This window comes from Mchenga conophoros, linkage group LG8 (genome assembly GCF_057382185.1).
Source record: "Mchenga conophoros isolate Kocher_MC1m ecotype Shallow Benthic linkage group LG8, M_conophoros_male_GT1.1, whole genome shotgun sequence".
NCBI lineage: Eukaryota > Metazoa > Chordata > Actinopteri > Cichliformes > Cichlidae > Mchenga > Mchenga conophoros.
The window spans coordinates 12,688,320-12,713,469 of NC_140533.1; the positions used below are offsets into that span (position 1 = coordinate 12,688,320).

General features: G+C 41.2%; 1 protein-coding gene across 4 annotated transcripts; it reads right to left on the reverse strand.

Moving 5' to 3' along the window:
• On the reverse strand, positions 1–25,080 carry LOC146568276 (NLR family CARD domain-containing protein 3-like). 4 transcript variants are annotated; one of them, XM_085284233.1, is made up of 19 exons: positions 24,715–25,078; positions 22,382–22,537; positions 12,533–12,796; positions 10,150–11,896; positions 9,992–10,078; positions 9,667–9,750; positions 8,731–8,814; positions 8,548–8,631; positions 8,392–8,475; positions 8,035–8,118; positions 7,801–7,884; positions 6,310–6,393; positions 5,840–5,923; positions 5,211–5,294; positions 4,894–4,977; positions 4,725–4,808; positions 1,313–1,396; positions 879–962; positions 1–803 (listed from the first exon to the last, which is right to left on the reverse strand). In XM_085284233.1, exons 2-19 carry the CDS (start codon positions 22,491–22,493, stop codon positions 713–715), a joined length of 3,393 nt encoding a protein of 1,130 aa, XP_085140359.1. In that variant the 5' UTR covers positions 22,494–22,537; positions 24,715–25,078; the 3' UTR covers positions 1–712. The 4 variants fall into 4 exon arrangements, 2 of the variants coding, with proteins under 2 accessions (XP_085140359.1, XP_085140360.1); XR_014893591.1 differs by lacking the exon at positions 1–803 and adding an exon at positions 1,945–2,049 and having other exon boundaries at positions 944–962; positions 24,715–25,080; XM_085284234.1 differs by lacking the exons at positions 22,382–22,537; positions 24,715–25,078 and adding an exon at positions 13,323–13,462.
• Between the last annotated feature and the right edge of the window lie 70 nt (positions 25,081–25,150).

The window sequence follows — 25,150 nt, forward strand, 5'->3', positions numbered from 1 at the left end:
ACTGGATGGTCCACAAAGCACTATTAAATATGGGTCAAAGGACACAGATCATTTTCTTCTTACAATTTTAAATACATGTTCTCCTTCTCAGTTCATTGTCTTCAGAGGCTCCAAACATCATAATAACTGCATCTATAACATGCAGGCTTAAAATAGCCAAAAGCCTCATTTCCAATAAGGTCGACTGCAACAAGAAACATTGGAATAAATAAAAGGTTTTACTCAGTTCTGCTCAGTTGGAGTGTATTTGTGTCATGTCAGTATTTCTGGTATTTAACACTTGTAAGACAGGCATAATAAACCAAATAGAACAACAAAGGTTATAAAACCAGTTTGGTCCTCGTGAAGTAACTTACTTTTTTTTTTTGCCACATTTAATTGTGCAAACAGAGCAAATGTACAAAATGGCACCTTAATGGAGGAATTCTGCTCTACTTTAACTTCCTGAGCTTAATGTGTGTTTATTACATTACATATTGTGCTTCTCAAGTGTTTGTCTAAAGCTGAACTGCAGCTTCAAAACAGCTGTTTAGTCATCTAATAAATATTACAGAATCTATATAAAAATGCAATGCACCAAATAACTTGTCAGAACTATTATACAGAATGAGTTAAATTACATAGTTTACATCTGCTTTGTATAACAACAGCAGCTGTTATCCCCGTGCTGGTAGCATGACCCTCCTCAGTGATGGCTGCTCTCTCTGGTGGGCTAGATGTCCACCACGCAGCCAGAGGCACTGGCTCTTATAGCATCAGATATGACTTTAGCTCCAGATTCTCCAATGCCATTTCCCTGCAAACTGAAGGAACAGTTTTAATACGACAAATCGATAAACAGGTAAATAACAATAAATAAACGGTAAAAGAAAACTTACTTGATGTATGTCAGTTGGTGGTTTCCCTTCAAAGCTGTTGCAATGAATATGGCTCCGTCCATGCCCAGAGAGTTCTCCTGCAGACTGATGAATCACACACAGAAGATTTATTTTTTGATCAAATGTAGCGATATCTGTGAGTAACTCTCTAAATTTCAAATGTAAAGGTCTGGATATTGATGACTGTTGGATTCCAGAAGAAAACAAAAACAAAATCAGGGAGTTCAGCACACATGCATCTCTGTAGCTGGGGTTATTTGCAGCTAACCAAATAATGGATGAACAGCGGAGGAGAGTGTGGGAGAATAAACTTCAGCCCTGATTGAACAGATAAATCAGGCAGCATGAAATCAGCAGCTGCATTTACTTTTCTACCACAGGTTTAATATACGAATGTAGTTTATGTCATGAAATGAAGTTCCAGTTGTGCTTACTTCAGCGCCTTGAGGCTTCTGTTGGATTTCAAGGCGTTGGCCAGGGCCTTGGCTCCCTCCATTCCTACAGTGTTCCCACGCAGACTGAAAAACATAGTGGAAAATGAGCTGCCGAGCTCCACCCAGGTGAGCGTCTCATCAAACTAGAGCCTTCTATCATTTTTCTCACTTTTCTCTTGTGTCGTCCAATGACAGGTGAAATTGGTTGTTTACCAGGACTAAAAACGACAATTTGCAATGAGCTGCTGGAGGCAATTGTATTTTAATTGTCTCTTTTGTTGCTTCAAAAAAAAAAAATTAATTATCCTTTTAGTGAAGTTCCTGAAAGGTTATGACAAACCCATCAAGAAAATCTTGAGATAAAAAGTCACTAATGAAGAAAGTTTGTATTGGTTACTTCAGCAAATAAGAAGCAGTCCAACTCATTCTAAAATCCGCTGACCAATCTTTGTTCACTGCTGCAAAAAAAGCCATTTGAATAAACAAAGAGATTTTACATTTTAAATTTACAATAAGATCAATAAAAATGCCAAATTACTGATGAAAAACGAACTACATTGCATGTTTCAGTAGCTTGTAGAGTCACCTCTAGCAGGAATAATCATTTCAGCATGTTTTTATCAGTGTCTCACATCACTGTGGAAGCATTTTGGTCCCCATATTTGATTCCAAAATTATTCCAGGTACAGAGGAGGTCATGGTTGACCTAAGGACTGCAAGGTGTCCAGATCCTGTGGCTGCAAAACAAGGCCAAATCACCATCCCTCCAACACAGTGATTGACAGTTGTTATGAAGTGTTTGTGCTGTGTTCAAATTTCCCCAAATGTTACTCTGTGCATTGTGGCCAAACATCTCCACTTTGGTCTTTTCTGTTTAAAGGACAATGGGCTTCATTTAATGTGCGTGGAGTTCTTACTCTATTCAAACAAACAAGTGGCTATGCAAAATTACTCTTAGATTTAAGAAACACGTGCACCAGCTTGTTTTTATTCTTACCACAGTTTATATGTTGATAAATCAGACTCTTTATGAACAAAGAGCCCTTTGTAATCGCCATAAAATCTGGATATTGTCACGTCTCCATGTCATTCAGGCGTACGTGCTTGACTTGTAGTCAAGACCGCCTAAACCAAGACAATACCAAGATCAGAGGGTATCGAGACCAAGACAAGACCAAGACCAAGACAGACCAAGTCAAGACCAAGACAAAGTTGAGACGAGACAAAGACCGAGACGAAAAAGTCTTTAAACTGCAGCCAGATGCTGATTCGTTTACGGGTGTCGGGCATATTTATGTGTTTTTGTGATGCACTCGCACAGCCCTCCTCACCACTGTCTACTGTCTCACTCACTTACTGGGAAGACAGACTCCACTTGACTGCCGCGTCTCTCACCCTCTCTGTTTTTCACATAATGATATTATCCTATATCCTCGCATGTGATTGGCCACAATATGGAGGGATTGGAGCATAGCTGAGCCACTGTGTGAGAGCTGAGCAGTGAAAGGAAATTAAGTGAGGAGCCGGCTCTCGCTTACTGGGAGTCGACTCTTGTGATTCACTACAAAGCACTCTCTAAGCACGGCTCTTAGAGCTGATGCTTTTGCGCATGACACATTAGACAGCAAGATCAAGACAGTGAGACCAAGACAAGACCAAAGTCCGTCGAGACCGAGACAAGATCAAGACCACGTAAAAGTGGTCTTGAGACCAGTCAAGACATCCAACTCTAGTACTTCCAGGTAAAGCAGAGAAAGCAGTTACTATCTTGCAAGAGAGAACCGTGCACCACTAAAAGAGGAAAACAGGAGAAAATCCAACTGAAGAAACTTAAACAATTGTCCAAAGAGGAAAAGGCACAGCTTTCCAGAGTGTTTTCAACAGTTTAAAAGAAAAATGAAAAGTGGGGCTCCTACTGACAAAATAGTAGCTCTGTATATCACATCCCCTGAGACTTGCTTGGAACTCAAAGTTGATATAAAAAAGTCTAACTGAATGAGAGAAAAAGAACAAAGAGGACCATATCTGTCAATCTGTGATAATAAACTCACTGAATTCTATTTTTCAGCATCCATTAGAGAGGGCCAAGAAATTAGACTGAAAGACATCCAGCACTAATATCAAGGCTTTTTTTAAAAATAAAAAATAACTGTAATTCTAAACATCCTGTAGAAATTTCCTACGACAGCCAGATTTTAATTTGTCTGTATTTTTGATTGCACATTGTTAGTAAATGAGGTCCAAAGTCCCAGAAATCTTGTGGTTTGTTCAAATACAACTTTACTATCCTAACCTGTGCAACTTCTTAAAGAGAAGAGGTGTCGTCCTGGCAACCCTTTCGAACAAGCCACACTGGTTCAATCTTGTTATCATTGCGCCATCATGAAATTTAATGCTTAGGCCTGTAGAGTCTGTGATGTAGCTCTTGGTTTGTTTTGCAGTTTCCTTGAGCACTGCATGGTCTGACCTCAGGGAAAACTGGTGGGCTGTTCACTCTTGGGAAGACTGTGACATTGTGTTAACACACCTGAATTCTCCAAACCAGCAAAATGCCAAAACCTTTGCTTTCACAGAGGTGCTCGCACTTGCTGATGATCAGTTAATCAAGTGTATTTGATTAGCAGCACCTGCCTTCTTAAGTCTTATAGAAGCAGTTTGGTGTTTTTCACATTACTGGGATTGTTGCATTTCTTTTTCACATGGCTGTATGTATTGTAATATTGTTATGGTATGTTTAAATTTAACTCTATAAAATCAGAGTGAATGTAAATCAACAATAATATAGACAAGTCATTACATGTGAAAAAAAATAAAGAAAAGTAAAGTTGCCATTAAAACACACTGAGTCATTTAATCATCAAGCAGCACGAGAGCTTAAATAGTCTCAATCTGGTTGAGGATTAGTTGGTGAATTTTCTCACATTATTCACAAAGAGAAGGTCTGGAGGTATTCTGATGAATCATCACTTTTATTGTTTAACATTTGGAAATAACGAACGTTTCCAGGGAGGCGCACTCATTTGATCTAGTGATCGCAATCGTGACTTGTCAGTGATCTGTTAGAGACAACTAACTGCCTTCTTAAAATAATATCTACCTCAAGCAGACACAACATTGCCAGACTGCAATCAGTAAATTCAAATTGCATGCTGGGATTCTCAAATGAAGATAAACAAAGTTCATAACAGGAACCAATCAAAAGCTATTAATCTTTAGAAGCAGACAGATAAGAGACTAGCAGTTAGTTTAGATAGACAGTTAGTTTCAGATAGAAGTTAACGAGTGCTGCTTGGTTTCACTCTGCTGTTGATTAGGCCAACTTTAACTGACAAAGCTGAACTGCCGAAGAGCGTGTCAATGATATGCAGCTAAAACAAAGGAAAGGTTGACACAAGGTAAAATTTGTACTCACTCTAATGTTTGCAGGGTCTGGTTGGTCATCAGAGCTTCTGCCATTTTAATGGCGCCACTCATCCCTGCTGAGACTCCCTGAAGACTGAAGAGACGTCACACAAAAGGGTCACAACCACCACAACCACAAAAATGATTGATCTGTCGATGGACATGATCGTTATGCCAACCATAAAGTGCGCAGTGACGTGTTGGTTTTCAGAGCCTCAGCAAGATAAGTGACTCCTTCATTCCCGATAGCATTTTCTTGAAGACTGTAGAATGGAGATAGAAGCACACACAGAAACTGCTATGAATAACAATAAAGCCTTGCGAATAAAGTTTTACATAATTGCATGGTTGCTGATGAAATATGTTCACTCAAAGCCTGGAGCGAGTCATTTTCTCAAAGTAATATCAGCGCAGGCTTTGAGGAAAGAGTTTTGAAATTTTGGTTGAGATCGATATATTTACAAACAAAGGAGTGAAAAAGGTTTATTGGTCTTACTCCAGGAGTTGCATTGTGGAATTGGAGAGGAGTGCATGGGCCAGAGCTTTAGTGGCCGTGGACTTGATGAAATTCCACTGCAGACTGTGAAAAGAGAGGAAAAGAAGAGACCCAGTATGAAGCAAATACACTTGAATTCATTAAAGATCTATTAAACAGGTTGCTGGTTCAATCCCTGGATGCTCTACTCTGCATGCCGAAGTATACTTGAACCTTAAAGTTGCTCTCCATGTGTCCATCAACATGTGAATCTTAGAAAGCATTTAGGTGTCGAAAAAATATGGTTGAATGAGGGGTGTTGAATGAGGCGCTTTAAAAGCTCAAGTAGAAAAGTGCTACATAAGAACCAAATCGTTTACTTTACTATTTTGATTTAGCTCAAATTTCTGCTCAACCACATTTCAGAATCAAAGACTCTAACCATTCATTCTCTTCCACTTGTCCTTATCAGGGTTATGGATAGAGTGTGTGCTTAAAGATGTAGGTATAAATATCCTGCTTTGTTCACTAGAACTTTATTACATCACTGAGAATGCATCGGTTGCTGTGCAGTGCAGACTCCCACTTCTACTCTCAGACTTGTGTGTATCTGTTTGGATGTGTTTATTTCCGATTCAAGCTCCACTTACTGCAAGGAGGTCAGGCCTCGATTAAACTTGATTGCACCAGCGATAGCTTGAACTCCGTCATCATGCAAAAGGTTGGCTGTGAGACTGGAAAACACACAAATATGCAAACAAAAACACAAATATGAGCACTGTTGTATGTAATGCAAAGACTGTCAGAGCGTTTTCAACATGTCTGCTTTCACAGAAGCTTCAAGTTTTGAAAATAACACTGGAAAAAGGTGTTTACAGGAAGTATTATAACACTAGAATATGGCTGCTGCTCTCAGTGTTGCAGTAGGTTGGAAATGTCCCCACATTACCTCAAAGAGCTACACAATACAAACAGTTATCTCACAGTTTTTGTGCTTTTCATCATGCAGCAGTATTGTATGACAGGGCATGATCTGGGGGAATGACATTTACTGAACAGTTGGGTATTCCTGCAGTTCTGTGAGGGATGATACTGTACTACTATTAACGAGCTGACTCACTCGAGGTCCTGCAGAGTGTTGTTCTCGTGGAGGGCATGGGCCATGTTCTTTGCTCCCTCTACCCCAATGGAGTTCTCCCTCAGACTAAATAGACAGAAAAACACATGAAAAGTGACATAAGACACAAGCATGACAACTTTACAGCCACTAAAATGCCAAGATACTGCCAATTTGGCAAACCTTTTCCAAAGAGAGGCTTTTTTTACTCCCTTTTTTGAGACACAAAATATGAATACTGATCACATGTGTCTAACAGATAAGATATACTGCACATATGATACAATTAGTTTTATAGGTTTTTGAACAGCGAGACAATATTTGTCATTTTGCCTCCGCACACCACATCAGTGGATTTTATATCAAATAATCAAGTGTGAATGATGTGCAGACTTTCAGTTTTCTTTTAAGGTGTTTAACAAAAGTTGTGCTTTAAATAATCAGGAATTACAGCCATCTTTACGCAAAGCCCCCCTGCTCCACAACAAAAAAACCCAGAAAAACCACAGAAGACAACTAAAGTGGATGATGACAGAATTATTTCCATGGTTAAAGGAAAAAAAACCCAAACACCTTTAAAACATCTAACCAAGTCAAAACTGTTTTTCAAGGAGGTAGGCGTATAAATATCAGTCTGCAGTAAACACATGCCTTGATGAATGGAAATAGAGAGGGTTTAAAATGAAGGTGCAAATAACTACATTCAAGAATAACAACGCTAACGTAGCCTTCGCCAGGAAACTTCTAAAAGAAACTGCACAGTTCTGAAAAAGTAAAAATAAAAAGGGAAGAAACAGCATTTGGTGATGCCTGCAGGTACTCATTGACTGCAAATGATTTTCCTCCAAGTATTAAAAACAATCTTTTTATTTAATTTTTTTAGTTTAGTCCAATTAATTTTGAGCTTCTTAAAATGGTAGACTATATATAAAATGGCTATAATCCCTAAATAGTAAATAAAATTAAATCAATTGAATTAAAGTCTAAACTGTAATCACATCTTGACTGATTTAAAATCCACTGTAGTGGTATACAGAGGCAAAATAATGTGAAAAAACTGTAATTGTCCAAAACATGTGCACTTCTGTAACTGTAAAATCATTTAAACTTTATTCTGTTGAACCAAAGTCTGCAGCTAATTAGCCATACATAAAGAGTCGGAGGTGCAGAGGGAAACAACATACTAACTTTCTTCAGTGCTAATAAAATTAATCTGCACAGAAAGAAAAGCTTGAGGAAAAGCTTGCATGGACTTCAAGATGCCTACTGAAGCTAAGTAAGACAAATAACTGACCCTGATCACTGATTGGTCTCCTAAAGCTCAAAATAACATCAGCGTTTTAAATAATTTCTTAGCTAAAGTAACTCTCTTCTGAGTTTAACTGACAGCTGCTTGTTGGAAAATCACGTTCTCCCAAAAAAGACAAAATATTCTTGGGTTAATGCACAAATACAAACAGGGAAACAGAGTGAAACTTTAAGCTTGGTCCTTACTTCAAGGAGACAAGGCCATGGTTCAGCCTCAGTGCTTTGGTTAAGGCTGTCATGCCCTTGTTGCTGATCGAGTTACTCTGAAGTCTATGAAAAGAGATGAAAAGTTAAATGCAGCTGTAATGAATAGCATTCAAAGCAAACACCATTTCCCCTTCTGTGGTGCATGAATTGAAATGTCACTTCCCACACTATTAAAATGCATTTGCATTGCACTCATGGGCAGAAGATACTAACTGGAGTGAGAGAAGAGTGTGGTTGACCGCCAAAGCCTCGGCCAGAGCTACCGTCCCTTTATCCCCAAGCTGATTACCACAAAGGCTGCAGACAAGAACACAAATACACCCGACACATTAGGAGAAAGAAAACCTGAGTTATCAGTATGTGAACCAGGTTCAGGTGTGGTGGTAAACAAGATCAAATGAAGCCTAGTAACAAACAAGTGTGTCAATGAGCTATCATAACTGTACACCTCATCATCAATCTGCAAAAATGTGAAGAAGTAATGATTAACTTTTAGTCTTTAAATGTTCTGGCCTAGAAGTTCAGTACATTATCTCCAAGATCACTGAATGAATATTAATTCTGCATTACATCAACTTTGTGAGAGTCCGGTTGGTCTTCAGTGCTTCTGCAATCCTTTTGGCTCCACCTGCTGCGATTGTATTCTTCCGTATACTAAAAAAAAAGATGCACATTAATCTACAGAACATTCATTAAAACAACATCTGTAAACAAGACCAAACTCACTTCAGAGACACCAGTTTGCGGTTGCACTGCAGCACTTCTGCAAGCGACTGAGCACCCTCCTCCTCGATGGCGTTGTTCTGAAAGCTGATGAGAAGTCGGGGAAATTGAGCAAATACACCAACTAGAGTAAATAAACTGGAATTCTGGGTGTGTCAGTTAAGCTGTAGAGCAATTATACTCAACTTGATTGATGTCAGGACTTGGTTCATTTTCAGAGCCTCTGCTAGGAACTTTGCACCTTTGGAGCCGATGTTGTTATTCCGAAGACTAAAACAACATAAACAGGTCATTAGATGATTTACTAAAACTCTACTTAGCAATAATAAGATGTAAATTATAAGATGCAGGTTTAGCATTATTATTATGTAGTATTATGATCAACTCTTGAATGACTATACTACATCAAAACTAAAAGCCTTTTCCCCATTTCAGATTACTCATTTTTATTACAAGGTTCTGTTTTTGGAAAACATTATATACTGTATATAAAAGATGGAAGTAGCCCCCATGTTGTCATGGTTACTCATCTTTTAAAGCTTTAGTGTGAGCAATTTATCCACTGCCATCTTAGTTTTTGAATCTAGACACAAGAGAAACTGAGACCCTGCACACTAACAGCTAGCCAAGCTCTAGAGCAGTGATTCCCAAGAAATTGAGTTTGAAATGACTCATAATAATGTACAGTTACTTATTTATATTAATTGATTTAAATAAAAAGTGAATTAAAACTGGTACTTGGAGGTGGTTATTAGTGATATTACTCTGACCTAAATTCACTGCTCTTTTATTGACGTTTGTGTCCCAGTGGCAGGTGGATCACCTATTGGCCTTAATACTCCCACTCCGGTATTTTGATTAGAGTGAAGATTTAAGATTGGGGGGGGGCTCCATGGGATTTCCTGTTTTATTAAATGGGTCACAGCACTCTTGACTGGGAATAGCTCCTCTAGAGCATACTTGGCTTTGAGTGTCTGTAATAAATGAATTAAAACTAGCTACTGACACCATAAAATATACTTTCCAGACCTGGGGGCAGCAGCTTTATATACAGATAATTGGAAATACTGAACTCAAAAGGTTTTATTTGTTCATTCAGACATCAAACTCTGCAGATCTCACTTGAGAGAAGTCAGCGTGCGGTTCACCAAGAGGGCTCGACTCAGGGCTTTGGCTCCTTTGTTGCTGATGGCATTGTCCGCCAGACTGATGGAGGGATAAAAGAAATTGTATTTATGGTGTTCGAGTATTAATAATAATTACAACCACAATTATACTTTCACCAATCATACAATCACACAACCACTGAGAGTAATCAGCAAGGTCAATCATAACTTCATTTAAAAGCTCCGCTGTTTGTCTGAGTTTATAAAGCAGCTTGATGTGATACAGTTGTTCAGAACAACAATTGTTCCTCGTATGATGCTTTACCACAAAAAAGGCTCACCTTATTTTTTGGATATGGCAGTCTTTGGCACTCAGGAGACTTCCCAGCAACTCCATGACATCATCTTTAAAGTGATTATTCTCCAACCTGATGAGCAGATAAAACCACTGAATCTGGAGTTTTCCTTTTATTGGATGTATTTGGGTTGAGAAGCTCACCTTAGATGCCTACAGTACAGCAGCTGCGGGAGCAAACATTTCACTGTCGAGGCGTTCAGAGAGGCTGTCAGGTTGGTTTGTTCGCTGCACTCCGGAGACACGTGGAGCAGGTAACCCAGCACCACACAGTGAGGCCGCGTTAACTTTCCCGCTAGACTGCTGAGCCGTAAATCCTCCTCTACGCTCCGCAGCATCTCTGTGTGCTGCAGCTCCTGTAAACAGTAAGCTAGGTTGACTGCACGCAGGGAGACCACAGCACCCCCGCTGACCAACAGACCCTGCAAAAACCCTGCTGCCCATGCCTTGTTGTTGCCATCGTCTTTCCCGAGGGCCAGAAGTCCAGCAAGAGGTTTGATTGCAGCTGAGCACAGCAGGCCTGTTAGGAAGCGTACGAACACATCCAGGTGACCATCCTCAGCTTGTTGTGAGTGCTGAAAGGCACTTCTGAAGTGGTTCTGGAAACCAATCTTGGGCCAGGACATGGAGCTCTCAGAGAACAAGTCAAAGATTGCCCGCTTTGAGGAAACATGGTAGAAGGTAGCTGCAAGAAACTCCTGCAGAGTCAAATGTGTGAAGCGGAACGTCGTGTTGATGGTTGACTCCTCTCGAACAAGAACTCCAGAACCGAGACTGCTTTGAGTCAGCAGTAGCTCAATCCCATAGTTCTTGAGGTCTTGTTCACTGAAGACATACTTGTGTTTAAGAAGCCCATAGAAAGCCAGTCGTCCGAGATTCCCCAGCAGTTTCCGATTGCTCCCGTGAAGTTGCTCCGTTTTTACAGGCTCTCTGCCTCTTGGTTCGCCCAATTCTGCTTTCATTGAACAGAAATTGGCATACAGCTCAGTGCAAGTCCTCGGAAGACTCTCCTGTGCTTCATTCTGCATGATGTATAACAAAGTATCAGCTACTATCCAGCAAATGCAGGGTATGTAGCACATCACCATCAAGATCTTATTGGATTCCAAGTGTGACCATATTTTCCTGGCAAAATCCTTCTCAGAGAAATGGTGATTCAGAAAGATCTCTATATCCTTAGGACTAAATCCTGGGATCTCAGTCACCCTGTCAACCAGACCTCCGGGGATAAGGGAAGCTACTCTTGGCCTGGAAGTCACCCAGACTGCTATATCGGGAAGCAGATTCCCTCGAATGATGTTGGTAACTAAGTCGTCAATAGGCACTTCTTTTTTTGGGTCGCTGCAAGAAGCTGCGTCGGAAAAATTTAATTTGCAGCGGAATTCGTCCAAACCATCAAGTATGAGCAGAGTCCGACAGGAGCTGTTCAGGACCAGACTGGGATCAGATATATGAGGAAAAGCCATTTTCACCAGCCTCTCAGCAGAAAGCTTGTCCAGCAAGTTCAGCTCGGCAAATGTGAACGGTAGCACAAAGTTTATGTCTGTACAGATGATCCCTTGGCACCACTGCCGGACAAAGTGTCTCACCCAGGTTGTTTTGCCGATACCAGCTACCCCAACTGTGAGGGAGACCCTAGGGGGCATACTGACTCGGGTAAGGGGCTCAAACAATTTTGCTAACCCCAGCTGCCTAAGATGATTTCTTTTCTCTCCTCGAGTCACTCCCACCTGCATCAGGTCATGCTCCTTTTGTTGGAGGTCAGAAAGTCCATCGACAAGTAGTAAGGTTCTTGATGAGATGTTAAGTCTGGGGCAGCTGATTGAGTCTCTGTCTCTGTACTGTTCATATCGGCGTAAGAGGACCTCCTTGTGCTCTTTTACCATGGCATCTACAGACAAAAACAAAAGAAATTCACATCGGTTATTCTCTGGAAAAAGGACACTAATATGGAAGAGTAACTTTGTACTAAGCTTTGATCCCAGTGAGTGAAAAGTGCTTTGCATTTAAACTTACACAATCATACACTAAACACTATAGAAACACTTGTAAAAGCCGCACGTCTATGGAGGAACCAAACTGGCAGAAAAAGTATTAATATCTACATTTCATATACATATTTCCATATGCAAGCAAGTAAACAAATAAACATTTTAAAAATTATTAATTAGTAAACAAAAATGGGAAATAATTCAATTCCATTCAAATTTATTTATACAGCGCTAAATCACAACAGCAGTAACCTCTAGGCGCTTTATATTGTAAGGTAGACCCTACAATAAAACATACAGAGAAAAACCCAACAATCATATGGCGCCCTGTGAGCAAGCACTTTGGCGACAGTGGGAAGGAAAAACTCCCTTTTAACAGGAAGAAACATCCGGCAGAGCCAGACAGAACTTACAGAATATTATTTTATTGATTTATTTTCTTTGCAGTTTCGTTCCTCCAGACTCGTTGCCTGAGCTACTTACCCCCCATGACCATTTTAAAGAATTACACAGGACAGAGAGTAGCAGCCTCTTACCGTGGTTAATGATGAGCTGGGCAACCTGAGAATCTGAGCTCTCTATAAAACCCTGAAGGACGTCAGAGCCTTGACTGTCCTTGGCAGTGACAATAGTGGTGAGCATGTTAACCTGATCCTGCAGTCGGCCTGCTTCCTTGACCTTGGTCTCCTCAGCTGAACTGAGCACATCCAGGTTTCTCATGTGGTTTAAGATCTCCCCCAGGAAGGAGGGCGTAATAAAGCTCTGCAGCTGGTCTTGATGCTTTTGGATCCAACCGAGATCTAAAGAATAACAGAACACTTTTAGGACTTTTATGATTGATGAGATTATTGTGGTGTTAACTCATGAGCAAAGATACTTCCTTAAGCTGGGACAATGCAGGATTATTTGTGTTTTTGTCGGATATTTATTCTCATTAAAAAGTCTGATGATGGTAAATGACTTTGCACACAAGAGGACACCATATTTTTAAAGAAATAACATGCCTTTGCCTCATTTATTTCCCCCCCCCCAATCTTTATATGTGTGTGTGTGTGTACACACACTCAAAATTACCGACACGTCAGCTTCTTCTTTGTTGTGTAATACACAAAGAGACAGATAAATATTTTCACATTCCTCTTGGAAAGTAGAAATCACCACATCACAATCGGAGCCTGTGGTGTCCTTAAAACCACTTCAATAATACATCAAAACCAACAAGCTGTCATTTAGAAACGGTGTAAATGTTTCCTAACAAAGAGGGGGAAAATAACAGGAAAGAATAAAGAGCATCAGCGAGTTTACAGGAGAGCTTGAAATACAAACCTGAAAACTGAGGATCTGCGATGATCGCACATTTTTTTTGATCTTGCTTAAAAATCCTAAGTCAGAAAATCTTCTGCTTAAAAATTGGCGAATGTCCAAGCAAGTGTTTACCTAATGAACTCCCAGGATTGACAGGTTTGTTTAATCTTTCAAAGTCAATCAAAGTCTCTGCTCAGACTGCTGCTCGGAGCCGACATACGGCTGGATGGTTGGATGGAGATCAAAGTGATTTTTTAAAAACCTGCAAACTTACTGAGAAGTATTAGGGTTTGCCCCTACAGGAAATTTTCGAGCGGACGTGGTGAGCACTGTTTCAAAGTTTTGTTAATGGTTACTAGGTGACAGGCTAAACACACTAACCATAAACAGCACCTGTGACTGCACACAGTATGAACATCGCCACACTTTAACGCTTTTTCAGGTATAAAGCTGCCAGACTGAGGTAAACCTACAACATTTTTGCATATTTGTAAAAGAACAATTCTGTTTTCTGTAATGCAATTCTACTTATTCTCTTCTCCAACAGCAGAAGTCGGCATCTTGAATCGTGATAACATTGTTGTCTTGTTTGCGAACCATATGGTGAAACAAAGACTTGAAAGCTAAACCACAGAGATCAGATTGTCCTACAGATGACACCTCTGCAGCTCAACACTGCTGATAATAGCAGAATACGATGTGCACCGCTAATGTTAAAATAACTACTTCATTTAAAGTCAATTTTATGATCCTGCCATTATCACTGACACACTACGTCCTTTTTTGTCAATTCATAAATTTTATTTTTTTAAAAAGAACAGCAGCGCAGGACGAGGACAGACAACAAGAAAAACACGGCAAGCTGAAACAGATAGACAGGGAGAGATCGAGGGTACTGAGATATAAATGGAATCAAATAAAAAAGAAGCAATATCAGTGCTGATAACCTTGATATATGTGTTCATACCACAAAGATGTATATGTGCACATGTATACATGTGTATATATATATATACATGTGTATATATATATACATGTGTATATATATATATATATACATGTGTATATATATATATATATATATATGTATATATATATATATATATATATATGTGTATATATATATATATATATATATATATATATATATATATATATATATATATATATACACATGTATATATATATATATATATATATATATATATATACATGTGTATATATATATATATATATATATACACATATATATATATATATATATATGTGTATATATATATACATGTGTATATATATATATATATATATATATATATATATATATATATATATATATATATATATATATATATATACACATATATATATATATATATATATGTGTATATATATATATATATATATATACACATGTATATATATATATATATATATATATATATATATACATGTGTATATATATATATATATATATATATATATATATATATATATATATATATATATACACATATATATATATATATATATATATACATATATATATATATATATATATACACATGTATATATATATATATATACACATGTATATATATATACACATGTATATATATATATATATATATACATGTGTATATATATATATATATATATATATATACACATATATATATATATATATATATGTGTATATATATATATATATATATATATATATATATATATATATATATATATATATACACATATATATATATATATATATATATATATATATATATATATATATATATGTGTATAAAAAAAAAAACACCCAGCACGCCCCTGCGGGCGGTTTATCCTTCAAGCTCGGGTCCTCTACCAGAGGCCTGGGAGCTTGAGGGTCCTGCGCAGTATCTTAGCTGTTCCCAGGACTGCGCTCTTCTGGACAGAGATCTCCGATGTTATTCCCGGGATCTGCTGGAGCCACTCGCCTAGCTTGGGAGTCACCGCACCTAGTGCTCCGATTACCACGGGGACCACCGTTACCTTCACCCTCCACATCCTCTCGAGCTCTTCTCTGAGCCCTTGGTATTTCTCCAGCTTCTCGTGTTCCTTCTTCCTGATATTGCTGTCATTCGGAACCGCTACATCGATCACTACGGCCGTCTTCTTCTGTTTGTCTACCACCACTATGTCCGGTTGGTTAGCCACCACCATTTTGTCCGTCTGTATCTGGAAGTCCCACAGGATCTTAGCTCGGTCATTCTCCACCACCCTTGGGGGCATCTCCCATTTTGACCTCGGGACTTCTAGGTTATACTCGGCACAGATGTTCCTGTACACTATGCCGGCCACTTGGTTATGGCGTTCCATGTATGCCTTGCCTGCTAGCATCTTGCACCCTGCTGTTATGTGCTGGATTGTCTCTGGGGCATCTTTACACAGCCTGCACCTGGGGTCTTGCCTGGTGTGATAGACCCCAGCCTCTATGGATCTTGTACTCAGAGCTTGTTCTTGTGCTGCCATGATTAGTGCCTCTGTGCTGTCTTTCAGTCCAGCTTTGTCCAGCCACTGGTAGGATTTCTGGATATCAGCCACCTCCTCTATCTGCCGGTGGTACATACCGTGCAGGGGCCTGTCCTTCCATGATGGTTCCTCGTCTCCCTCCTCTTTCTTGGGTTTCTGCTGCCTGAGGTATTCACTGAGCACTCGGTCAGTTGGGGCCATCTTCCCAATGTATTCTTGGATGTTCCTTGTCTCATCCTGGACTGTGGTGCTGACACTCACCAGTCCCCGGCCCCCTTCCTTCCGCTTAGCGTACAGCCTCAGGGTGCTGGACTTGGGGTGAAACCCTCCATGCATGGTCAGGAGCTTTCTTGTCTTTATGTCAGTGGCTTCTATCTCCTCCTTTGGCCAGCCTATTACCCCAGCAGGGTACCTGATCACGGGCAGGGCGTATGTGTTGATGGCCCGGATCTTGTTCTTACCATTCAGCTGACTCCTCAGGACTTGCCTGACCCTCTGCAGGTACTTGGTGGTTGCAGCCTTTCTAGCGGCCTCTTCATGGTTCCCATTTGCCTGCGGGATCCCCAGGTACTTGTAACTGTCCTCTATGTCTGCAATGTTGCCTTCTGGTAGTTCAATCCCCTCAGTTCTGACTACCTTCCCTCTCTTTGTTACCATCCGACTACACTTCTCCAGTCCGAACGACATTCCAATGTCATTGCTGTATAGCCTGGTAGTGTGGATCAGTGAATCGATGTCTCGTTCACTCTTGGCATACAGCTTGATGTCATCCATGTACAGGAGGTGGCTGACAACTGCTCCGTTCCGTAGTCGGTATCCGTAGCCAGTCTTGTTAATGATCTCACTGAGGGGGTTCAGGCCTATGCAGAACAGCAGTGGGGACAGAGCATCTCCTTGGTAGATCCCGCACTTGATGGTAACTTGTGCTATGGGCTTGGAGTTGGCCTCTAGTGTTGTACGCCACATCCCCATTGAGTTCCTGATGAAGGCTCTTAGGGTCCCATTGATCTTGTACAATTCTAGGCATTCCAGTATCCAGCTGTGGGGCATTGAGTCATAGGCCTTCTTGTAATCAATCCAGGCAGTGCACAGGTTGGTCAGTCTGGTCTTGCAGTCTCGGCTGATTGTTCTGTCTACCAGTAGCTGGTGTTTTGCACCTCTGGTATTCTTGCCAATTCCTTTCTGTGTCCCGCTCATGTATTGACCCATGTGCCTGTTCATCTTAGCCGATATGATGCCTGACAGGAGCTTCCATGTAGTACCGAGGCAGGTTATTGGTCGGTAGTTGGAGGGGACCGGTCCCTTCTTGGGGTCCTTGGGGATCAGGACCGTCCGGCCTTCAGTTAGCCATTCCGGGTGTCTCTCGTTAACTAGCAGCTGGTTCATTTGTGCTGCCAGACGCTCGTGGAGTGCAGTCAGCTTCTTCAGCCAGTAGGCGTGAACCATGTCGGGCCCTGGTGCTGTCCAACTCTTCATACTGGAGACCCTTTCTTGGATATCTGCCACTGTGATGGTTACTGGACCCTGTTCAGGGAGGTCGCTGTGGTCTGCCCTCAGATCCACTAGCCACTGAGCATTGCCGTTATGGGTTGCATCCTTCTCCCATATGCTCTTCCAGTATTGCTCCGTCTCCAGCCTTGGTGGTGCTGTTCTCTTATTGTTCCCTTGCCACTGAGAGTACACCTTTGCTGGTTCTGTGGAGAACAGCTGGTTTATTCTCCTGCCTTCTATCTCTCTGGTGTACCTCCTCAAGCGGCTGGCCAAGGCTGTGAGTCTTTGCTTGGCAGTTTCCAAGGCCTCAGGTATGGACAGCTTGCTGTATTTCTTAGGCACCTTATTTGTCGCACCTTTCTGCAACTCCGTTAGTTGGCTAACCTCCCTCCGTGCTACTTTGATCTTGCCCTCTAGCCTCCTTCTCCATGGAGGGTACTGCCCCTTGTGGCTGTTCAACTTGTAACCAAGCATCTCACTGATCACTGCTGCCGTATTGTAGATCAGCTTGTTAGTGTCGGTAATTGTGGTTGTAGGTATTGCCCGTAGTGCTGCATTAACATCATCTAGCAGACCTTCTGAGGGTACTTCACGTAATCTTGGTAACCGGCTACGGGGGATCCAGGTTTCAAGCTTGGCCATGATCCTATTTTTCAGGTCAGTTCCTCTCACACTCAACGATCCTTCTCCTATCGCACTTGGGGCTATGTACCCAATCTCGGGTGGGGGTGATGATATCTCCCCCCTGACCTGGCGTCCTGACTCCTCCTTGCCGTAGCATTTGTGTTGTACCTCGTCAATCTCTAGCTGTGAGAGCAGTCCCTTCTTTCGAATGTTGGAACACTGAGCTACTAGTTGTTTCGCCGTCATTGTGGATGTTGGGTATCGAAGAATCCATAGGTCCCTCATCCTATTCATGTAGCCCCTTCCGCCGGGGTTACTTGCGTAGTAGCATTCCAACAACGCCCTGTTTTCGTCCCTTGCCCACCGATGCCTTCTTGTTCCAGTAGCCCACTTTTCGTCAGGGTGCCCTGGTTCCTCAACACCTGACGCGGACCTTGTTGATCCGGGCGACGTCCGAGCCGGCATGCCTTCATATTTATCTGTCTCGCTCATGTCTGCGGTAGGCTTGCTTAGCATAGGGGGTCTAGCCTTAGGACCCTTACTGGATACAGACGCCCCAGGCAGGAATCGAACTTGCGATCCTCTGTTCCAAAGGCGTGTAGTTTAACCACTACGCTATCCAGCTGCTATAGTATATATATATATATACTATATATATATATATACTATATATATATATATATATATTTATTGGGGGTGATCATGGCTCAAAGAGTTGGCAGTTCGTCTTATAACAGGAAGGTCGCCGGTTCGAGGCTCAGACAGTCTCGGTCGTTGTGTCCTTGGGCAAGACACTTCACCTGCCGCCTACTGGTGATGGCCGGAGGGGCCGATGGCGTGATATGGCAGCCTCGCTTCTGTCAGTCTGCCCCAGGGCAGCTGTGGCTACAACTGTAGCTGCCTCCACCAGTGTGTGAATGTGACAGTGAATAAATAGTGGAATTGTACAGCGCTTTGAGGGCCCCGAAAAGTGCTATATAAATGCAATCCATTATTACACACACACACACACACATATATATGTATATATATACATACAGTATATATATATATATATATACTGTATGTATATATATATATATATACTGTATGTATATATATATATATATATACTGTATGTATGTATATGTATATATATACGTACAGTATATATATATATATTGTATGTATATATATATATATATATATATATACTGTATGTATGTATATATATATATACATACAGTATATATATATATATATATATATACAGTATATATATATATATACTGTATATACTGTATATATATATATATATATATACAGTATATATATATATATATATATACAGTATATATATATATATATACTGTATATACTGTATATATATATATATATATATATACAGTATATATATATACTGTATATACTGTATATATATATATATATACAGTATATATATATACTGTATATATATATATATATACAGTATATATATATACTGTATATATATATATATATATATATATATATACTGTATATATATATATATATATATATATATATACTGTATATATAACACCCAGCACGCCCCTGCGGGCGGTTTATCCTTCAAGCTCGGGTCCTCTACCAGAGGCCTGGGAGCTTGAGGGTCCTGCGCAGTATCTTAGCTGTTCCCAGGACTGCACTCTTCTGGACAGAGATCTCCGATGTTTTTCCCGGGATCTGCTGGAGCCACTCGCCTAGCTTGGGAGTCACCGCACCTAGTGCTCCGATTACCACGGGGACCACCATTACCTTCACCCTCCACATCCTCTCGAGCTCTTCTCTGAGCCCTTGGTATTTCTCCAGCTTCTCGTGTTCCTTCTTCCTGATATTGCTGTCATTCGGAACTGCTACATCGATCACTACGGCCGTCTTCTTCTGTTTGTCTACCACCACTATGTCCGGTTGGTTAGCCACCACCATTTTGTCCGTCTGTATCTGGAAGTCCCACAGGATCTTAGCTCGGTCATTCTCCACCACCCTTGGGGGCATCTCCCATTTTGACCTCAGGACTTCCAGGTTATACTCGGCACAGATGTTCCTGTACACTATGCCGGCCACTTGGTTATGGCGTTCCATGTATGCCTTGCCTGCTAGCATCTTGCACCCTGCTGTTATGTGCTGGATTGTCTCTGGGGCATCTTTACACAGCCTGCACCTGGGGTCTTGCCTGGTGTGATAGACCCCAGCCTCTATGGATCTTGTGCTCAGAGCTTGTTCTTGTGCTGCCATGATTAGTGCCTCTGTGCTGTCTTTCAGTCCAGCTTTGTCCAGCCACTGGTAGGATTTCTGGATATCAGCCACCTCCTCTATCTGCCGGTGGTACATACCGTGCAGGGGCCTGTCCTTCCATGCTGGTTCCTCGTCTCCCTCCTCTTTCTTGGGTTTCTGCTGCCTGAGGTATTCACTGAGCACTCGGTCAGTTGGGGCCATCTTCCCAATGTATTCTTGGATGTTCGTTGTCTCATCCTGGACTGTGGTGCTGACACTCACCAGTCCCCGGCCCCCTTCCTTCCGCTTAGCGTACAGCCTCAGGGTGCTGGATTTGGGGTGAAACCCTCCATGCATGGTAAGGAGCTTTCTTGTCTTTATGTCAGTGGCTTCTATCTCCTCCTTTGGCCAGCCTATTACCCCAGCAGGGTACCTGATCACGGGCAGGGCGTACGTGTTGATGGCCCGGATCTTGTTCTTACCATTCAGCTGACTCCTCAGGACTTGCCTGACCCTCTGCAGGTACTTGGTGGTTGCAGCTTTTCTAGCGGCCTCTTCATGGTTCCCATTCGCCTGTGGGATCCCCAAGTACTTGTAACTGTCCTCTATGTCTGCAATGTTGCCTTCTGGTAGTTCAATCCCCTCAGTTCTGACTACCTTCCCTTTCTTTGTTACCATCCGACTACACTTCTCCAGTCCGAACGACATTCCAATGTCATTGCTGTATAGCCTGGTAGTGTGGATCAGTGAATCGATGTCTCGTTCACTCTTGGCATACAGCTTGATGTCATCCATGTACAGGAGGTGGCTGACAACTGCTCCGTTCCGTAGTCGGTATCCGTAGTCGGTATCCGTAGCCAGTCTTGTTAATGATCTCACTGAGGGGGTTCAGGCCTATGCAGAACAGCAGTGGGGACAGAGCATCTCCTTGGTAGATCCCGCACTTGATGGTGACTTGTGCTATGGGCTTGGAGTTGGCCTCTAGTGTTGTACGCCACATCCCCATTGAGTTCCTGATGAAGGCTCTCAGGGTCCCATTGATCTTGTACAATTCTAGGCATTCCAGTATCCAGCTGTGGGGCATTGAGTCATAGGCCTTCTTGTAATCAATCCAGGCAGTGCACAGGTTGGTCAGTCTGGTCTTGCAGTCTCGGCTGATTGTTCTGTCTACCAGTAGCTGGTGTTTTGCGCCTCTGGTATTCTTGCCAATTCCTTTCTGTGTCCCGCTCATGTATTGACCCATGTGCCTGTTCATCTTAGCCGATATGATGCCTGACAGGAGCTTCCATGTAGTACTGAGGCAGGTTATTGGTCGGTATATACTGTATGTATGTATATATATATATATATATATATATATATATATACATACATATATATATATATATATTGTTACGAACTTGTATGTCCATGTGTTTGTTTGTGCAGGTGTTGTGCAGGTGTTGTGTTTTTTCTATGTTAATTTAGCTGTGCCAGGCCCCTGTTCCGATTGGTGCGTGGATATACTGCCCCGGCGTGATTGGATCCAGCTGGAGGACCCGCCCATTAAAAGGAGGCTGGAGTGCTACAGCGGGAGAGGTCCTCGCGTTTCTCCTCATCACCCAGCAGTAGTCCTGTGGTAGCCGCTGGCTGCAGTATACGCTTGAAAGTTGTGGAAGTGGAGTGGGTAGGGGTGAGCTGCCGTTTCTTTTGATCACCCGTTTTGTCCTGTTTTGAGTTAGTTAAGGAGGTTAGACTCGGTCTTTATTTTTGACTTTGTTTTGGTAAGGTCAGGGGTGCGGGATTTGTGTAGGTTTGTTTTGTTTATTGTTTTGGCCTTGGCTCACCCTGAAGTATTGACACTCCCGTTTTGGTTCTCTTTATTCACATTGTAAATAAATCACCTCACATCTAACGGATTTGTTTCGTGTGACTGCTGGGTTCTTGGGGGGGAAGCGAGTGCCTCGCTCATGTTATGGCCTGGCCCTAGATGGGTCGTAACAATATATATACATAGAAGAACAGGGACAGGATTATAGAGGTCGCACAGAGATGAATGAAGAGCCACTGAGGACTGGAGACCTCAGTCTGACCCTGAAAGATCTCCATTATTCATATATATATATAAATAAACCTGTATGTATGTAGATGCCAGTATTTGTACACTTTAGTTCCACTGATGATGACTTATTTTGAAAGGCTAAATAAACCGTTACAGACACAGTGGCTTCGACTCTTACCCTCCGTTTCTGCTTGCGATGAGGTCGTAGACTGAAGATCCACATAGCAGTCGTCCTGCCACGTAATGCGTTTGCTTCGGTCCAGGATAGAATCGTAATGTGTCTTCTCCATGAGAAACTCTGATATATGTCTACCGCTGATGCTCCTGCTTTTATCTATGTGACACACACACACACACATTACTTACTGCATGCAACCGAACATTATGGGCTGTGATCAATGGGGGTTAAGCCAATCAAACAAGTTTCGCCTTCAGTCATCCTGCTGAAGCTCTGAAGAAGAGTTTGCTGTATAATACTGCTACTACTAACCCTAATACATATTTATAATAAAAGTGAGAAATTAAACTGCTAATTAGAGTTTAATAAAAACTTTTTGCACATTAACGATGAATTTTCGCCTTTAACTCAAAGTCTAAAGCATCATTATTATCATTTTGACCAGTTCCTTTAGAAATATGTGTGCAGAGCATCATTATTATTTACTTAATCACCTCCAATTAATCAGTGTGTTTATTAAAAAGGTACACCTGCATTCACCTCAGTAACACATGCTTATGAGAGCTTATGAGAACACAAGCACAAGTTGAACACTGTGTTTGTTGTTGTTTGTGTTGATATTGTATGAAGACTTCACCACATGCAGATTTTGTGACTCTGAACACAGCAGGAGACAAACACCACCTCCACCCCCTTAAGGCCTTTCTCAGGGCAGAAGGATGTGCTAACTGGCTTGGGATACACAAGTCTGCAGGGCCCTGTAGGAGAGTTATGAGCAATGGATCTACATGAGAGATGAGGAATAGGTAGAGAACCAGAAGAATCAGACTTTTTGATCTTTTTCTTTTGCCAGGATAGACAACGGAGTGGAACTTACTGATTAAGTTATCTTGAAAGACCCTTCTCAATAAATTCAGGTTGCCCGCCCCCCAAGGACCCAAGTCGCTGGTGCTGCTCGATTATATTAAAGTCTGTTTATCCCCCAGGGGTGCTCGTTGTCGGTTTTGTCTATATCTTATTGAAACTGTATTTCAATAAGCTATTTTTCCAGTGGTCTTTGTATCTATTTTTGACACGACAACATGGACTAAGAATCTATTATCCCTTTACTAGACATTGTCGGTGATCCTGTGCAGTGTTTGCCTCTTAAGTTGATGCAGCTTTGCTGGGGAGTTACATATTATCCCCAAACTTCAACAACCAAGAAGATTTTATAAATTAATGACAAATGAAATGAGCACAATGTGCCCAGGTCTTTCAAGTTTAGTCCTCTGGAAACACCCACTGGTTTAACCATGAGTGTGCACAGCCTTTCAAATAACCAGATTTACGGTCATGTTGTGCTTGGTGCACATCCTGCACTTTGCAGAAGACAAACATACTATTAAACAGGCAAATATGTAAACTATACACATGAAAAAGTATCTGCCCCCTTCCTGTATTCTTAGTTTTTTTGCATGTTACACTTAAATGGCCTCAGATCAGGAAAGAAATCTAAATAATAGACAACGATAACCCAAGTAAATACAAAATGCTTTTAAACAGCCGTTTCTTTTGTTAAAGGAAAGAAGTACCCATATCTACCTTGCCTTGTGTGATAAAAGTAAATATCTTCTCCCTGCACTGTGCGCAGTTTATTAAACATTATTAAGCTGACAGTTTGTTGCATGAACATGAAAAGTGTGAAAGGAGCTTCTTCTTGTTTCCGCTGCGATTTTACTAAAGCGGAGTGAAAGTAGTGCAAACAAAAATTCAAGTTTTGTTTGAGGTTGTGCCGAGAAAACGGGAAACTGCAAATGTTTTCCTGTGTGGTTTGTTGCTCATTGCATCATGTCTCTAAAAGGAAGACACAGTTTTAGTAGCCAGAGTAAAATTTATATCCTTAGCAGCCTCATAAGAAGGTCCTACATGTGATATTTCGGAACTATGTCGTATACAAAATAAAGTACACGTCACTGTTAAAAGGCCATCCAGCACAGATAAGTCAGTAAAGATCATTAGGAGACTCACAGCATGAAATCTTCCAAACTACAGTATTTGGTAGCAGCAGCAAAAACACACATTACAGTAGCACAATGTGCTGATTCAAGAATGCCAGCATTACACAGCAAGAATTAAAACCCAGGAATATGAGTTTGCTGGAAATGTATCATATTTTATAGTAAAAGTAAGTGAAAGCCTGTTAAGATTATGCATACTTTATTTTCACTAGCAGGAGCTGATGCTGACTCAAAGCCATGATGGAAAAGTAACGTTTACGACTCTTTAAGCTGCTGAAGGCATGAAGTCAGACGCTCTGTAGCAAAAAAAGTAGGAAAACTCGAGTGACTCACCATGGGTTAGAGGAGGTTGTCTGAACGTTTCAAAGGATGAAAGATGCTTCCTTTACCGCGGTCTCATAAAGTAGCCACATGATTATCACAGAAAACACATATCTGAAGAGTAGAAGTGCAAATTTGACGGATCTTTAAAGATTATAATACAACTTTGAGTTGGCAGGCGAGTGAAGTGAGCCTCAAACACACAGCGGCTGAAGTAGGTCTAAAGTCTGCTGCTGGAGATTCGCTTCGTGCTGCACCTCCTTTCCGGTGTCGTGCCTCATCTGCATTTTTGCACTGTGGTTGGCAGGTTGAACAGTGACAATAAGAGAAGAGAGAAAAAGTAACTGCTTCCTGTGTGTGCAGACGAAGTCACGCTCTCCAAAACCTGAAAACCGCACTGTAGGCCTCGTCTCTTCATCGACTGTGCAGATGCTGTCAAACCACAGGC

Excerpts from the sequence above, each read along its gene's own strand:
- LOC146568276 (XM_085284233.1), bottom strand. The coding sequence starts at position 22,493 with ATGGAGAAGACACATTACGATTCTATCCTGGACCGAAGCAAACGCATT. Across the intron at positions 8,119-8,391 it reads CGGACTCTCACAAAGTTGAT|CCTTTGTGGTAATCAGCTTG; the intron begins GTAATGCAGAAT and ends TCTTGTCTGCAG. Across the intron at positions 4,809-4,893 it reads ACGTCACTGCGCACTTTATG|TCTTCAGGGAGTCTCAGCAG; the intron begins GTTGGCATAACG and ends ACGTCTCTTCAG.